This window comes from Podarcis raffonei, chromosome 2, assembly GCF_027172205.1.
Source record: "Podarcis raffonei isolate rPodRaf1 chromosome 2, rPodRaf1.pri, whole genome shotgun sequence".
Taxonomy (NCBI): domain Eukaryota; kingdom Metazoa; phylum Chordata; class Lepidosauria; order Squamata; family Lacertidae; genus Podarcis; species Podarcis raffonei.
The window spans coordinates 127,018,533-127,033,105 of record NC_070603.1 but is presented as its reverse complement, the minus strand read 5'-3'; the positions used below and the strand labels follow the sequence as shown (position 1 = coordinate 127,033,105).

At 50.4% G+C, this 14,573-nt stretch overlaps 2 protein-coding genes across 12 annotated transcripts in view; both read right to left on the bottom strand.

Moving 5' to 3' along the window:
- The window catches only part of LOC128409560 (zinc finger protein 253-like), a 173,186-nt gene extending 159,335 nt beyond the window's left edge, over nucleotides 1-13,851 (bottom strand). The window contains exon 1 of the mRNA XM_053380150.1: nucleotides 12,461-13,851. Within this exon, the coding sequence (XP_053236125.1) occupies nucleotides 13,055-13,744 (690 nt within the window). The 5' untranslated portion in view covers nucleotides 13,745-13,851 and the 3' untranslated portion in view covers nucleotides 12,461-13,054. The remainder of the gene's footprint in view (nucleotides 1-12,460) is intronic.
- Nucleotides 1-14,573, bottom strand: part of LOC128409528 (zinc finger protein 883-like) — a 451,816-nt gene that overhangs the window by 45,989 nt on the left and 391,254 nt on the right. The window lies entirely within an intron of this gene.

The following is a 14,573-nucleotide window of genomic DNA, read 5'->3' as shown; positions in this document are numbered from 1 at the left end:
GGAACTGGGGAATTATTTCTTTAATGGAATCAAGGCAATATACACTGAACAAAAGGCGAAATTGATAGTGAATAATGTGATAACAGAAGAAATTAAAATATCAAAAGGTACTAGACAGGGCTGTCCACTCTCACCTCTGTTGTTTATAATGGTCTTGGAGGTTTTTCTGAATTCAATCAGGAAAAATGAAAGGATAAAGGGGGTGACAGTAGGCCAAAATGAATATAAAGTTAAGGCCTTTGCCGACGATTTGGTAATAATGGTGGAAGATCCAATGAATAGTGCATTTGAAGTGTTAGAAGAGATTGAAAAGTTTGGTGACGTGGCAGGCTTTAAGTTAAATAGGAAAAAAACTAAAATTATAATCAAAAATATGGATCAAACAATGATTGAAGTGCTGCAGCAACAAATGGGTATTGAAATTGTTAAAAAGGTTAAATATTTGGGAATATGGTTAACTCCAAAAAATATTGACTTGTTTCAAAATAATTATGTTCCGGTGTGGAATCGAATCAAGAAAGATCTGGAGGGATGGGGAAGGTTAAAATTATCCCTTTGGGGTAGAATCTCAATGGTCAAGATGAGCGTGCTCCCAAAGATGCTATTCTTATTTCAGATGATCCCAATATTAAAAGGAGTAAGGATATTTGAGGAATGGCAAAGAATGATTTCAAGATATATCTGGCAGGGCAAAAAGCCGAGAATCAAATATAAACTATTAACAGATGCAAAAGAAAGAGGAGGCTTTGCCCTGCCAGATTTAAAACTATACTATGAGGCATCATGTCTTTGCTGGATAAAAGAATGGATAAAACTCAAAAATACCAAACTACTGGATTTAGAGGGCTTTGATATTAGATTTGGGTGGCATGCGCATTTATGGCAAGGGAAGAAAATGGGTTATAAATCGTTTGAAAACCACATCTTCCGGAAATCGTTAATGGAAGTGTGGGACAGATATAAGAATATATTAGAAATGGGGGTCCCACATTGGTTATCCCCATTAGAGGTTATGGGAGTCAAGAAAATTAATATGAGAAGTAATTGGATTACTTACGGAGACTTGGTGGTAAAAGAAGATGGGAAATGGAGATTGAAACCATATGAGCAAGTAAAAGAACATGTATTTGATTGGCTGCACTACTATCAGATAAGTGATATGTTTAAAAAGGATGTGAAAGAAAGAGGGTATAGAGAAAAAGATTCGAAATTCCAAACAGAAATTGTTAATAATGATTGTAAGATAATTTCAAAAATGTATAAAATTTTATTGGAATGGCACACGATGGATGAGGAAGTTAAAGCAGTAATGATTCACTGGGCCAGAGATTTAGGGTATAGTATAGATTTGGAAGATTGGCGAAAAATATGGAATGAAAACCTGAAGTTTACAGCATGTATTACGCTGAAAGAGAACACTATGAAGATGGTATACAGATGGTATATGACCCCAGCTAAATTAGCAAAAATGTACAAAATTTGTAACAAATGTTGGAAATGTGGGGAGAAGGAGGGTACATTTATACATATGTGGTGGGAGTGCAAAAAAGTGAAGGGATTCTGGGAAATGGTTTACAAAGAGTTAAAGAAAATGCTGAAATATAGCTTTGTAAAGAAACCAGAGACCTTCCTATTGGGAATAACTAAAAACGATATAAATAGGAGGGACTGTAAACTCTTTCAATACGCAATAACAGCTGCGAGAATATTGTTGGCCCAAAGGTGGAAGCAGGAAGAACTTCCAACCCTGGAAGAATGGAGAGCAAAACTAACAAATTTTGCAGAACTTGACAAATTAACTGGAAAAATCAGACTTCAGAGAGACCATAAATTTTTAGAGGACTGGGGAAAATTTAGAGATTATTTGAAAACTGCATGTGAGGAAAATACAACGCTAGTGTGTTTTAAAGAAGCTTTGTGAAAAAAAATAAGGAATATCGCAAAAATGAAAAAGAGGATGGAAAAATGTATCAAAAGGTGATACTATAATTAAGGAATGTGTAGATAGGAATTTAAGCATGGATGATTGTCAGAGGAGTTGAGGGAGGTCCAATAAGTTTAAATATGTGATGTTTAAAATTGTATTGTATTGGAGATATTATGGAAAAACTTAATAAAATATTATGGGGGGGAAAAAATTGCGTGGCCTTCCTCGATGACGTGTTGATATATTCAGAGAATGAGGAGCAGCATGTAAAGGATGTCAGGGAAGTGCTGAGCCAACTGCAAGCAAACCAGCTGTGGGTGAAAGTGGAGAAGTGTCAGTTTCACACCAAGGAGGTGGAATTCCTGGGGTACCGCTTATCAGACAAGGGATTAGCCATGTGTCAGCGCTGCCCAAGGTCCCAGCTCACACAAGACCAACGCTGCTTCTTGCTCAAGTTAAAAAGTCTTTATTGAAGTTCAGTCTCATTTCCAGACGCGCAGCGCGCAACGCTACATCTATCCATCAGACCGTAGAAGTCCCATCTGAATCTCCTCCCCCCTGACACCAGCTTAAGATTCTAGCCTTACTCCACCTCTTCCTCTGTTCCTTCTTTCTCTGGTCCTTCTGCTAGTCAGAGTCTCAGCCCTCCGAGATTCTTCTGACGCTGATTCTCCCGACTCCCCCCCCCCCTTTCGGGCTTTAGGACCTGGCTCCCAATCCGGGTTTTCTGCTGTCCCGCGCTCCTCCACATTTGAACTTGGCGCGCGCGCGCAGCCTCCCACTTTCCTTCTGACCGTTACACTTGTGTCACTGCTCCCCCTTTCGGGGAGGCTAGCTGGACCTGGCCTTCCCTCCGTCTCCCCACTCCCCGATGGGGGCGTGGTTACCCCTGACACATCTTCTCTCCCCGCTGGAGGAGAAGCTGGTCCTGACTCACGTGACTCTTCCCCCCCACTGTGCTCTGGTGGGGGAACTGGCCCTACTCCTCCGCTACTCCTTTGGGACTCCCCTCTGGTTCCTTGTTTATGGATCGTCCCCCCTGGGATTCGCCTCGCCCTCACCATAGGCGCCCCCTCCTGGGAATCTTCTGATTCGCTGGAGAAGCTCATGGAATCTCTCGGTCCACTGTCATATTCCCCTACGCTCCCCTCTGATTCCTCTCCTCCGCTCTCTATTTGCTCTCTCCCCTGCTCTTCTGCTCCTGAGCCTCTGACATCCATCCCCCCCTCGAAGCCCCCCCTTCCCCCTCCCCCTCTTCGGGTGTGGGTTCCAGGTGCTCCAGCGCTGGGGGTGTGAGTGCTGGCTTCTGTTCTCTCCCCCTGGTGTGCAACCGGCCAGCGGGATCAGGCCCCCCCACGATGGGTTCGTCGACATCGACTTCCTCTGCTTCCATTTCTCTGCTGTCGTGCTCAAAACCAAGATCCTCCCCCCACACGTCCATGTCCACTTCTCCACCCGGTCCCTCGGGTGAGGCTGTGTGCAAGGGCCCCCTCAGCAGTTCCCTGCTCCACCCCACTTCTGGTTGAGTGTCCCACCAATAGGAGCGGTCCGTGGCAAACCCCGAGAGCGACCCCTCCGGGGAGCTCATCCCCGGCGTCGGCTCCTCATCTGAGGAGAAACCTTGGAACGTGCTGGCTGACAGTGTGGGTGTGAAAAGCCAGTCGTCGAAATACTCCGCCGGCATGGGTCTGTGTGGGAAGATCGAATGGAACTCGTCTTTGAGATAGTGCTCCTCCACGGCGTAGCACGGCACCCACTCGTTGGCGCTGGCCGGAGTACCCTCCCTGGCGAGGAGATATTCAACTCCCTCTTCCCCCCATCTGGAGTCCAAAATCTGTGTGACCTCGTTGAGTGGCGTCGCCCTCTGTGGTCCCTCCCCTGTTGGCGATGGGCTACGTGGAGCTGGTGCGGTCCCTGGCGCCTGAAACCTGTGGGGCGCCTTGTAAGGCGTGAGCACTGACCTGTGAAAGACTGGGTGCATTCTGGAGCCCTCCGGGAGTGTCAACCGGTAGGCCACTGGATTGATTTGTGCCGCGACCTGGTAAGGTCCCAGCTGCTTGTGTCCTAGCTTCCTCTTAGCTAGCGTTCTGGCCGGCACTGCCTGAGCTGCTAACCAGACCCAGTCCCCTACCTGTATGTCTTCCCCAACCCTCCTGTGCCTGTCTGCCTGCATCTTGTAGGCGTGTTTCGCGAGTTCCAAGTGCCTTAGGAGTTGCTCATGGACCTCCTGTAACTCTGCGGCTAAGTGCTCTGCCCCCCGTGGCTCCCCCTCTGCCTCGGTCTCCAACCCCGGGAAGGTTCTGGGGTGGCGCCCATTGTTGGCAAAGAACGGTGTCACCCCTGTAGACCCGTGCTTCGTGTTGTTGTAGGCAAACTCGGCTAGCGGTAGGTAGTCCACCCAGGTCGAGGGCTGTTGATTGGCGTAGCATCGCAGGTACTGCTGCATGATAGCGTTGACCCTCTCAGCTTGTCCGTTGGTCTGCGGGTGTCGTGCCGACGCTAAGTTGATCTTGACGTTCAGGATGCCCAGCAGCTTCTGCCAGAAGTTCGAGATGAATTGGCGGCCCCGGTCGGACAGGATGGACCGCGGCAGGCCGTGAGCTTTGAATACGTGGTCTATGAACAGCTTGGCGGTCTGTTCCACTGTGGCCACCTTCGCGCACGGAATGAAATGCGCCATCTTGGTGAAGAGGTCTACGACCACGAGTACCGCTGTTTTGCCGCGCGAACTGGGCAGATCTGTAACAAAGTCCAGGGCCACTTTCTCCCATGGTTCGAGCGGCGTCTGCAGCGGTTCCAGCAGACCCGCCGGCTTCCTGTGTACTGGCTAGGCCCTTTGGCAGGTGTCACACCTGGAAACGTAATCCGCAACTTCTCCCCGCACCTTGGGCCACCAAAAGTCCCTGGTGACTAATTCCGCCGTCTTGTCCTTGCCGAAGTGCCCAGCGCTGGGCGCGTCGTGCAGCTGCTGCAAGACTCTCGCGCGAAGGTCGTCTCCCGGTACGTAGAGAGCCCCTTTGCGGAGGAGTAGTCCGTCGCGTATCTGGAACTCGTCGTCCCTCGCTGTGCCGTTTCGCACCTCCTCCATCTTGGATTGCGCAAACGAATCCGCCTGTAGCGCGCGACGGACTGCGTCCAGGTCCACTGCAGCTGAAGCGCACGCCCACACCTCTGGTGCGAAAATGTGTTTGGCCGCTGCCGGTGCCGCTTCCTCGAGATACTGCGGCTTCCTGGATAGCGCATCCGCCATGACGTTGTTGTCTGCCGGGATGTATTCTATCTGGAAATCGAAATCTGCAAAGAACTCCGCCCAGCGGATGTGTCTCTGGTTCAGGAACTTCGCCGTGCGCCAGTACTCCAGGTTCTTGTGGTCCGTGCGGACCTGCACTGTGTGTCTGGCTCCGACGAGGAAGTGCCGCCACGCCTTGAAAGCTGCATGAATGGCCAGCAACTCCCTGTCCCAGATGGTGTAGTTCTGCTCCGACGTGCTGAGCTTCCTGGAGTAGAATGCGCACGGTCTCCAGTCCCCTTGCGGATCTTGCTGCAACAGGACCGCCCCCACCGCTCTGACCGAGGCGTCCGTTTCAACCCTCATCGGTTTGCTGGGGTTTACGTGTAGCAGCTGTTCTTCGGACGCGAAGAGACGCTTGAGCCTCCGAAAGGACTGCTCCGCCTGGTCCGTCCAGGTGAACTTCTTCTTCTTGGAGCTGAGGGTGTCCGTGATGGCCGCCGTCTCCTTCGCGAACCCCTTGATGAACTTGCGATAAAAGCTGGCGAAACCGACGAACTTCTGGACCTCCTTCCGGTTGCGCGGGCTCTTCCAGTCCAACACTGAGCGGACCTTGGCGCTGTCCATGGCAAGTCCCTTGTCGGACAGCTTGTAGCCCAGGAAATCCACCTCTGTCGTGTCGAACTGGCACTTCTCCAGTTTGGCGTAAAGTCTGTGCTCCCGTAGTCTCTGCAGGACCTCCTTGACGTCCTCCTCGTGCGCCTCCTGCGAGTCCGAAAAGATCAGGATATCATCTAAGAAGCAGACGCACTTCTTGTAGAGGAGTCCCGCTAGCACGTGGTGCATGAAAGCTTGGAAACAATGGGAGCCATTTTGGAGACCAAACGGCATGACTCTGTATTCATAGGTTCCTAAAGGCGTAAACATGGCTGTCTTCCACTCGTCGCCCTCCCGCATGCGTATAAGGTTGTAGGCCCCTCGTAGATCCAACTTGGTGAAGATCCGTCCCTTCCTCACCGTCGCGAGCAGGTCGTCAATTTTGGGCATGGGGAATGCTGTGGGCTTTGTCCTGGAATTGATGATTCTATAATCCACTATGAGCCTCCGTTCGGGCGTGTCTCTCTTCTTCACGAAAAACACGGGACTGCCTCCCACTGCTTTGGATTCCCGGATGAATCCCCGCTTCAAATTGCGATCTATGAACTCCCTGAGTTCTTGCATTTCGTCTTCAGACATGGAGTACAGTCTCCCAGTCGGCAGCGTCGCCCCTGGCAGGAGGTCAATCTTGCAGTCGTAGGGTCTGTGGGGAGGCAGCTTGTCTGCTTCCTTCTCGCAGAAGACTTCCAAAAAGGCCTTGTACTTGTTGGGCACCGCTTGCACCATGCCTAGGTGTAGCTGCGGTGCATCCTCTTGCCCCTCCTCTTCCTGGCAGGTCTGGATGCAGTGCGCTGCGCAGTAGGAAGAGCAGGTCAATTGCCGCTGGTACCACGCTAATGCCGGGCTGTGCCTATCCAGCCAACTCATGCCCAACACTATGGGCGTGTCCGACAGGTGGGTGACGTTGAAACTGATGACTTCGCGGTGGTTCCCAATTTGCATCACCAGAGGCGGTGTCTGCTGTACCACCTCTCCTCCCAGTATCTTCCTGCCATCTACCGTGACAACATTTAGGGGCGTCGTGGCTGGCAGGAGTGCTATGCGATGCTGCTTGACGAAGTCCAACCCTACAAAGTCTGCGTTGCTCCCAGAGTCAATGGTAATAGGGACCTCCAGGGTGAGCCCATCGGGCAGCTGGAGCGATGCAGTGAGTTGCACCACTGGTTTGGGTGGGAGGGGGTCTGTGGGCTGCAAAATCTCTGGGGACTGCTTCACTGACTCGCCTGGTTGAGCCCCAGTGCCTCCATCTCCAACCAGGCGTCGCCGTTTCCCTGCTGCTCTACTCCCTGCTGAATTGCTCCTTTAACAGTTGCTGAGGCTGCAGTGTGCTTCTGGAGCCTCTGGGGACACTCTTTGGCCATGTGCTGTGCACTGTCGCAGATGTAACACTTCCTGCTCCCTCTAGGAGCCTTCGCCTTGACTGCTCCTGGTGTTTGGGCTCTGCTTGCTGTCTGAGCCCTTGCACCTCCGATTTCCCTTGGCTCCTCTCCCCTCATCAGAGCAGGCGTGGACTGAGCGCGCTCTGTCTCTCTGGGTAGGAAGGGAGTCGTTCTAACTGACGTGTTTGCTCTTCGCCCCTCCTCCCTGCTCCACGGTCGTTCTTCCAGGCGCACCCCAACTGTGAGCGCCCTTTGGACTACTTCTGCTGTATTTTGGGGTCTCTCTCCCCTGGCCAGCTCATCTTTCACGGCTCCATTCAGCCCCTCCCAGAACAGATCCCTGACAGCAGCTGAGTCCTTCTGCCAGCCCAGCACATTTACTAACCCAAAAAAGCGGGAATGATACTGGCGCACCGTCGCTTTTCCTTGCCGCAATCCATGCATTTCCCTTCTAGCGACATCCACATCCACCGTTGATTTAAAGCAAGCGTCCATGGCTTCAATAAAAGCGCTTGAATCTTTGAGGGCGGGGTCATTTTCGCGTAACAAGGTTCGCAGCCACGACTTAGCTTCCCCATGCAGATGAGTGATTATGAAACCCACTTTCTCCTCCTCATCTCTAAAATCTTTCCGAAGCAAATTGAGCGCGAAAACTACTTCTGCTCTGAAGTTAGGGTACTGCTGCAGGTTCCCGTCAAAATGGGTCACAAGGCTCGCCCCCCTTTTCCCGAGGCCAACTCCCTCCGGCTTGGCTCCCAGCTGCCCCTCCTTTCCCCATCTGTCCCACCTGGCTTGCAGATCCTGGCAGAGCGCAGCTGTGTCTTCTTCTTTTTTCTTAGACGCAGCCAATTCTTCGTAGAGCGTTGAGACCGCTTCCTGCAATTGCTTGACTTTTTCCTCTGTAGTCATCTTTGCCTATCTTCGTGAGCTTGCAGAGTTTGAGATGGGACTTACTGTCCGCGCTGCCCAAGGTCCCAGCTCACACAAGACCAACGCTGCTTCTTGCTCAAGTTAAAAAGTCTTTATTGAAGTTCAGTCTCATTTCCAGACGCGCAGCGCGCAACGCTACATCTATCCATCAGACCGTAGAAGTCCCATCTGAATCTCCTCCCCCCTGACACCAGCTTAAGATTCTAGCCTTACTCCACCTCTTCCTCTGTTCCTTCTTTCTCTGGTCCTTCTGCTAGTCGGAGTCTCAGCCCTCCGAGATTCTTCTGATGCTGATTCTCCCGACTCCTCCCCCCCCCTTTCGGGCTTTAGGACCTGGCTCCCAATCCGGGTTTTCTGCTGTCCCGCGCTCCTCCACATTTGAACTTGGCGCGCGCGCGCAGCCTCCCACTTTCCTTCTGACCGTTACACTTGTGTCACTGCTCCCCCTTTCGGGGAGGCTAGCTGGACCTGGCCTTCCCTCCGTCTCCCCACTCCCCGATGGAGGAGAAGCTGGTCCTGACTCACGTGACTCTTCCCCCCCACTGTGCTCTGGTGGGGGAACTGGCCCTACTCCTCCGCTACTCCTTTGGGACTCCCCTCTGGTTCCTTGTTTATGGATCGTCCCCCCTGGGATTCGCCTCGCCCTCACCATAGGCGCCCCCTCCTGGGAATCTTCTGATTCGCTGGAGAAGCTCATGGAATCTCTCGGTCCACTGTCATATTCCCCTACGCTCCCCTCTGATTCCTCTCCTCCGCTCTCTATTTGCTCTCTCCCCTGCTCTTCTGCTCCTGAGCCTCTGACACCATGGATCCAGGCAAGGTCCAGGCGGTGCTGGAATGGAAGCCACCGAAAACGAAAAAGGATGTGCAAAGGTTCTTAGGGTTTGGGAACTTTTACCGTAAATTCATCAAGAACTTTGCCCACTTAACGGCTCCCATCACGGACTGTCTCAGCAGCAAGAAGAAATTCGTTTGGACGGCGGAGGTGGAGCAAGCATTTGAGGAATTGAAAAGGGCATTCGCTTCGGAAGAACAGCTCCTGCATGTGGATTTACAAAAACCCATGAGAGTGGAAACTGATGCCTCAGACCGGGCGGTGGTGCTTCAGCCGGGGAGGAATAAGTCGGAATGGAGACCGTGTGCCTTCTTTTCGCGTAAGCTGAACAAATCCGAGAGGAACTACACCATATATGACCGAGAACTACTCGCCATTCACGAAGCGTTCCGGAGATGGAGACATTTACTAATTGGCGCACAGCATAAGGTGCAAGTGTGTACGGACCACAAGAATCTGGAGTATTGGAGAACGGCACGAGTGCTCAACCAACGACAAGTGAGGTGGGCCCAGGAGTTCTCCAAATTCCATTTTGAAATTTGCTATGTGCCAGGTCCAGAAAACATCAGAGCGGACTCTCTCTCACGCAAACCTGAATATTTGGAGGGGGAGGGAGTGCCTGAAGAGAGACATATCATCCCAGAGGACCGCTGGGTGTGTGGGGCAGCCTGGGTGGGGCAAAGAGAACTGGTAGAGGGAACGGTAAATGATGAATACGCCCAGGATAAGCTCAGAGGTTTAAGGAGAGAGGGAGAAGACCCCGGAGGTTTTGAAGAAAGAAACGGGGCATTGTATTACAAAGGGGCACTATATATACCCGAAGGGGAATTGAGGGGGAGAGTACTCAAACAGCTGCACGACAACCCCACAGCGGGGCATTTTGGGCAACACAAGACCATGTGGTTGGTGACCAGGGAGTTTTGGTGGCCCAAGGTGAGGGAGGATGTACGGGAGTATGTAAGAGGGTGTGACCAATGCCAGAGAGCCAAAGGAGAAAGGCGGGCGCCAGCGGGGTTATTAGAACCGTTACCCACACCAGAATGACCGTGGGAGGCGGTATCGATAGATTTTATGACTGATCTGCCTAAATCCCAGGGGAAAACCGCCATACTAGTCGTAGTAGACCTGTTAACTAAGATGGGTCACTTTGTAGCTTGCTCACATGCAGTCACAGCGGAAGAGACAGCGAAATTGTTTATAGAACATATTTTTAGGCTGCATGGCGCCCCCTTGAGGGTGGTCTCCGACAGAGGGAAACAGTTCACGTCCAGGTTCTGGAGGAAACTTATGAGCTTGTTGCACGTAGAGGTCAACTTTTCGACTGCCAGGCACCCTGAGACCAATGGGCAGGCGGAGAGAGCAAACGGTATCCTCCAACAATACCTGAGGTGTTATGTCAATGACAGAGAGAACGATTGGGTCGAAAAGTTGGCGCTAGCGGAATTTGCCTACAATAATGCGGAGAATGTGTCCACCGGGATGAGCCCCTTTTTGGCTAATTATGGATGCCACCCCAGGGCGTTTCCAGGGGGAGGAGGGGAGAGATGGAGTGTCCCGGCCGCCGAACATTTTGTAGAAGAAATGGAAGCGATCCATCGTCAACTCCAACTCAACTTAGAAAGGGCCAAAGAATATAAGAGGCAGGCAGACAAGAGCAGAAGGGAAGGTGAAACCATTAGGGTGGGGAGTCAGGTCTGGCTGTCAACCCAAGGGTTGCCGTTCAAGGGGGGTTGCAAGAAATTGAGACCCAAAAGATTGGGACCATTTGAGGTCATCCAACAGGTCAACCCAGTGGCTTTCAGACTCCGGTTAGCGAACCACATGAAACTGCACCCAGTATTCTACAGGTCATTACTGTCACCATATAGGGGGGAAGGTGAAGGGGTATCCACACGGGGGCCAGTCTTAGAAGAAAGGGAAAGCAGCAACCATGTGGCGGAAATCATCGACTCCAGGTGGAAGGGTAATCAGGTGGAGTATTTGGTCGCGTGGGAAGGGGAACCGGAGTCGGAAAACACCTGGGTGACGGCAGAGGAGGTCAGTGACGAGATCTTGATCGAAACGTTCCACCGAAGGTTCCCCAGGAAACCTCAGCCAGTAGCGAGGTTCCGGAGGGAGTACTTTGGCACCACCGACGATGAGGAGGAACTGGAAGGATTCAGGGAATCGGAGTTGGAAGAAGGAACAGACTCCGATGAGGAGGAGTACTTGGAAACCGGAAACAGCAACCGGTGGAGGGAAGTGTTCGAAACTTCGGAAGATGAGGGAGGTTCTTTCAGGGGTTTTGCTCCCTCGCCTCCCGCAGAGGAGGGGAGGGAAGGGGGTGAAGGGGGCCCTGGAGGGGAGGTGGATGTCAGGGAACTGCCATCTGAGGCGCAGGAGGTGAAAGGGCTCACGGAGGGTGAGAGAGAGTATTCAGCTGAGGAGGGAACCAGCAGGGGGAGAGGTGGAGTTCCAAGGGAAAGTGAGTCGGAGGGAGGGCTCAGAGACACTTCCAGCGAAAATAGTGGGGAGGTTTCAGGACCTCCTATAGGGACACCTACTCCTCGCCGGAAACTGTCACGCCGAGAGTCCAGAAGACACGTTTCCGTTAAGGAGCTTTTATGCTGGAAGAAGTTCCGTAAACGCCCACTGTCCGATTCAACGAGCGACTGATGGAGCCATGCTTAAGGAGCTCCGTCACAGACAGAGGTTTGTGGACTTAGCCAAACTCTGAGGGACTAGGATTTTACGCACAAGCAGCTCACCATCCCATCACAAGATGCATCCACTCCAAAGAAGCTTCTGCAGCGCCTTGGCATTGAAGACCCAGAAAAAGAGACGGAGGGGAATGTGTGGGTCACAAGGTGGGAGTCGTTGGAAAGGAGTCGCTGGGAGAGGCAGAAGGTTGTTTTGAGCAGGCGAGGGAAGAGCAGGAGGAGAGAGAAAGAGCCCCAGGGAAAGAGGAGGTTGGGCTGAGCTGGTGTGGGAATGAGCGGCAGAGAATGCAAAGCAACTCCTGAAACGGTGAACAAGGCAAGCTGTGATCTCGTTTGAGGAAAGGGAATTAAGATGCCTGCTTCCCCATCCCCAGTGGATTAAAATGTCCAAAGATTAGGAAAAGAAGAAAGAAGAGGAAGCAGGATTGGATGAACATTATAAGAGAGCAGAATTTTCCATTGTGACTTGGCTGAGATTTGTTGGAACAGTTTTTCAAAGGCTTTATAGAAACTGGAACTAGAAACTGCAGAAATACTAATTTGGATTATTAGACTGTCTTGAGTTGATTGAGATTTGAAAGCTGGGCTAGGGAGGGAAATGAAGGGAAAGTGTCATCTTGGTGAAGAGGATAAGAAGAAGAGTTTGGATTTGATTTCCCGCTTTATCACTCTGTGAGATGAGTGGGGCTGAGAGACTTCAGAGATGTGTGACTGGCCCAAGGTCACCCAGCAGCTGCATGTGGAGGAGCGGGGAAGCGAACCTGGTTCCCCAGATTACGAATCTACCGCTCTTAACCACTACACCACTGTATGCTAAATACAGCTGGGTTTATTCTGGAGTGCAGATTATGAATAATTGTTGCTACAGATGATTTTCAGACTGAGATGGGAGTTTTCTTTTCGGTGCCTGCCCTGTGGAACACCCTCCCAGCAGATGTCAAAGGAAAAAGCAACTACCAGACTTTTAGAAGACATCTGAAGGCAGCCCTGTTTAGAGAAGCTTTTAATATTTGATGCATTACTGTATTTTAATATTTTGTTGGAAGCTGCCAGAGTGACTGGGGAAACCCAGCCAGATGGGAAGGGTATCATCTTTTTTTTTTTGTATTTTTTATATTTTTTATATTTTATATTAAGATTCCTTTATTTTGAATTTAGGAGGACACACATAGGAAGAGGACACTTGAAGGTGGGCGGGACCTGCAAGGAACGCAGGGGAGGAAGGATCTCTCAGGGTGGGATACGGGGAGAAGGGGGGGTCACGCAGGGGAGAGGTGGGGGAGCCTGCCTTTCTATGTGTTGACGAATGATATGATATATATGATACAAAGGTCATAAACAGTATTTTTAGTGTATTCCCCCCCTTTTTCCTTTCTATACAATTGTATTTTGTAAGGGTTATTTAATATTTTTTGTTTTATTTCTCTTTCTTGGTTTCCCCTCTGTATGAATTCTTTGATGGTGGGTGAGATGGTAGGTGCTTTTGAAGCTCTTTCCACATTCCAAGCACTGATAGGGTTTCTCCCCTGTATGAATTCTTCGATGGGAAGTGAGATCACCTTTCTGATGAAAGCTCTTCCCACATTCCAAGCACTGATAGGGTTTCTCCCCTGTATGAATTCTGTGATGGGAAGTCAGATGGTGGCTGTGAGTGAAGCTCTTTCCACATTCGAAGCACTGATAGGGTTTTTCTCCTGTATGAGTTCTTTGATGCAAAGTGAGTTTGGCCCCATCCCCGAAGCTCTTCCCGCATTCGAAGCACTGATAGGGTTTCTCCCCGGTATGAATTCTTTGATGGGAAGTGAGATGTGCGCTTTGATTAAAGCTCTTCCCACATTCCAAGCACTGATAGGATTTCTCCCCTGTATGAATTCTTTGATGGCAAGTGAGAGAGCTGCTTTGACTGAAGCTCTTTCCACATTCCAAGCACTGATAGGGTTTCTCCCCGGTATGAATTCTTTGATGGGAAGTGAGATGTGCGCTTTGATTAAAGCTCTTCCCACATACCAAGCACTGATAGGTTTCTCTCCTGTATGAATTAATAGATGAGAATTGAGATGGGCCTTCTGACTGAAGCTCTTCCCACATTCCAAGCACTGATAGGGTTTCTCCCTGCTCTGTCCTTTGTTGTGTGAAGTGAGGCTATCCCTCTGAACGAAGCTCTTTCTTTGACGGGAGGTGTCCTGGGAGCTCTGACGGATGTTCTCTCCACACTCCGAATGTTTATATGACTTTTCCACTATGTGGATTCTCTTGTGGTCCCCCTTGTTGTTCCCTTCCAGTTCATCTCCATCTGCAATGAAAAGAGAAGCGAATTAGAGCCTCAGGAGGAAATGGAGCTCCAGATCATTGAACCAAGTTAATGAATGCTTGTGATAGAGGAAGAACTAAAAATAGTTAGATGTGGGGCCTCTCTATAGTTTTCACTGCCTTGGTTGGCTGGTATTTACTGACATATTGCTTGGCTTTTATCTGGAATGGATTTTGTTCTGGCTCAATCCTGGAATCCACTCCATCTCCAAGGTCAGTCATCTCTTTGGTCAATCAAATGCAAACAGAAGCAAAAACAACAAGCCTGACAGAACTCATACACTGACCACTAATGATGAGCCATATGTTATAGATATTCCTGCAAATTTATTCTGCTATTTTTGATATGCAAATGGCATGCGAAGACTTAGTCTACATATTTGTATCATTTATTAGTCCTATGATCCTTGTTTTTAAAAGCAAATAAGAAGTTTTTCCAAAAAGAAAAAGACAACACACAGAGGCCCCATCTGCATTCAAACTGCAAAGCAGGATCAGTGAGTTGTCTGACATTGGCAGGGCATTCAGATCACAGAACTGGTTTTAGACCTTTTGAGCTGTGGTGGCCGGTGAGCTGTGATCTATTCCTGGCTCAAATTGCCTGCAG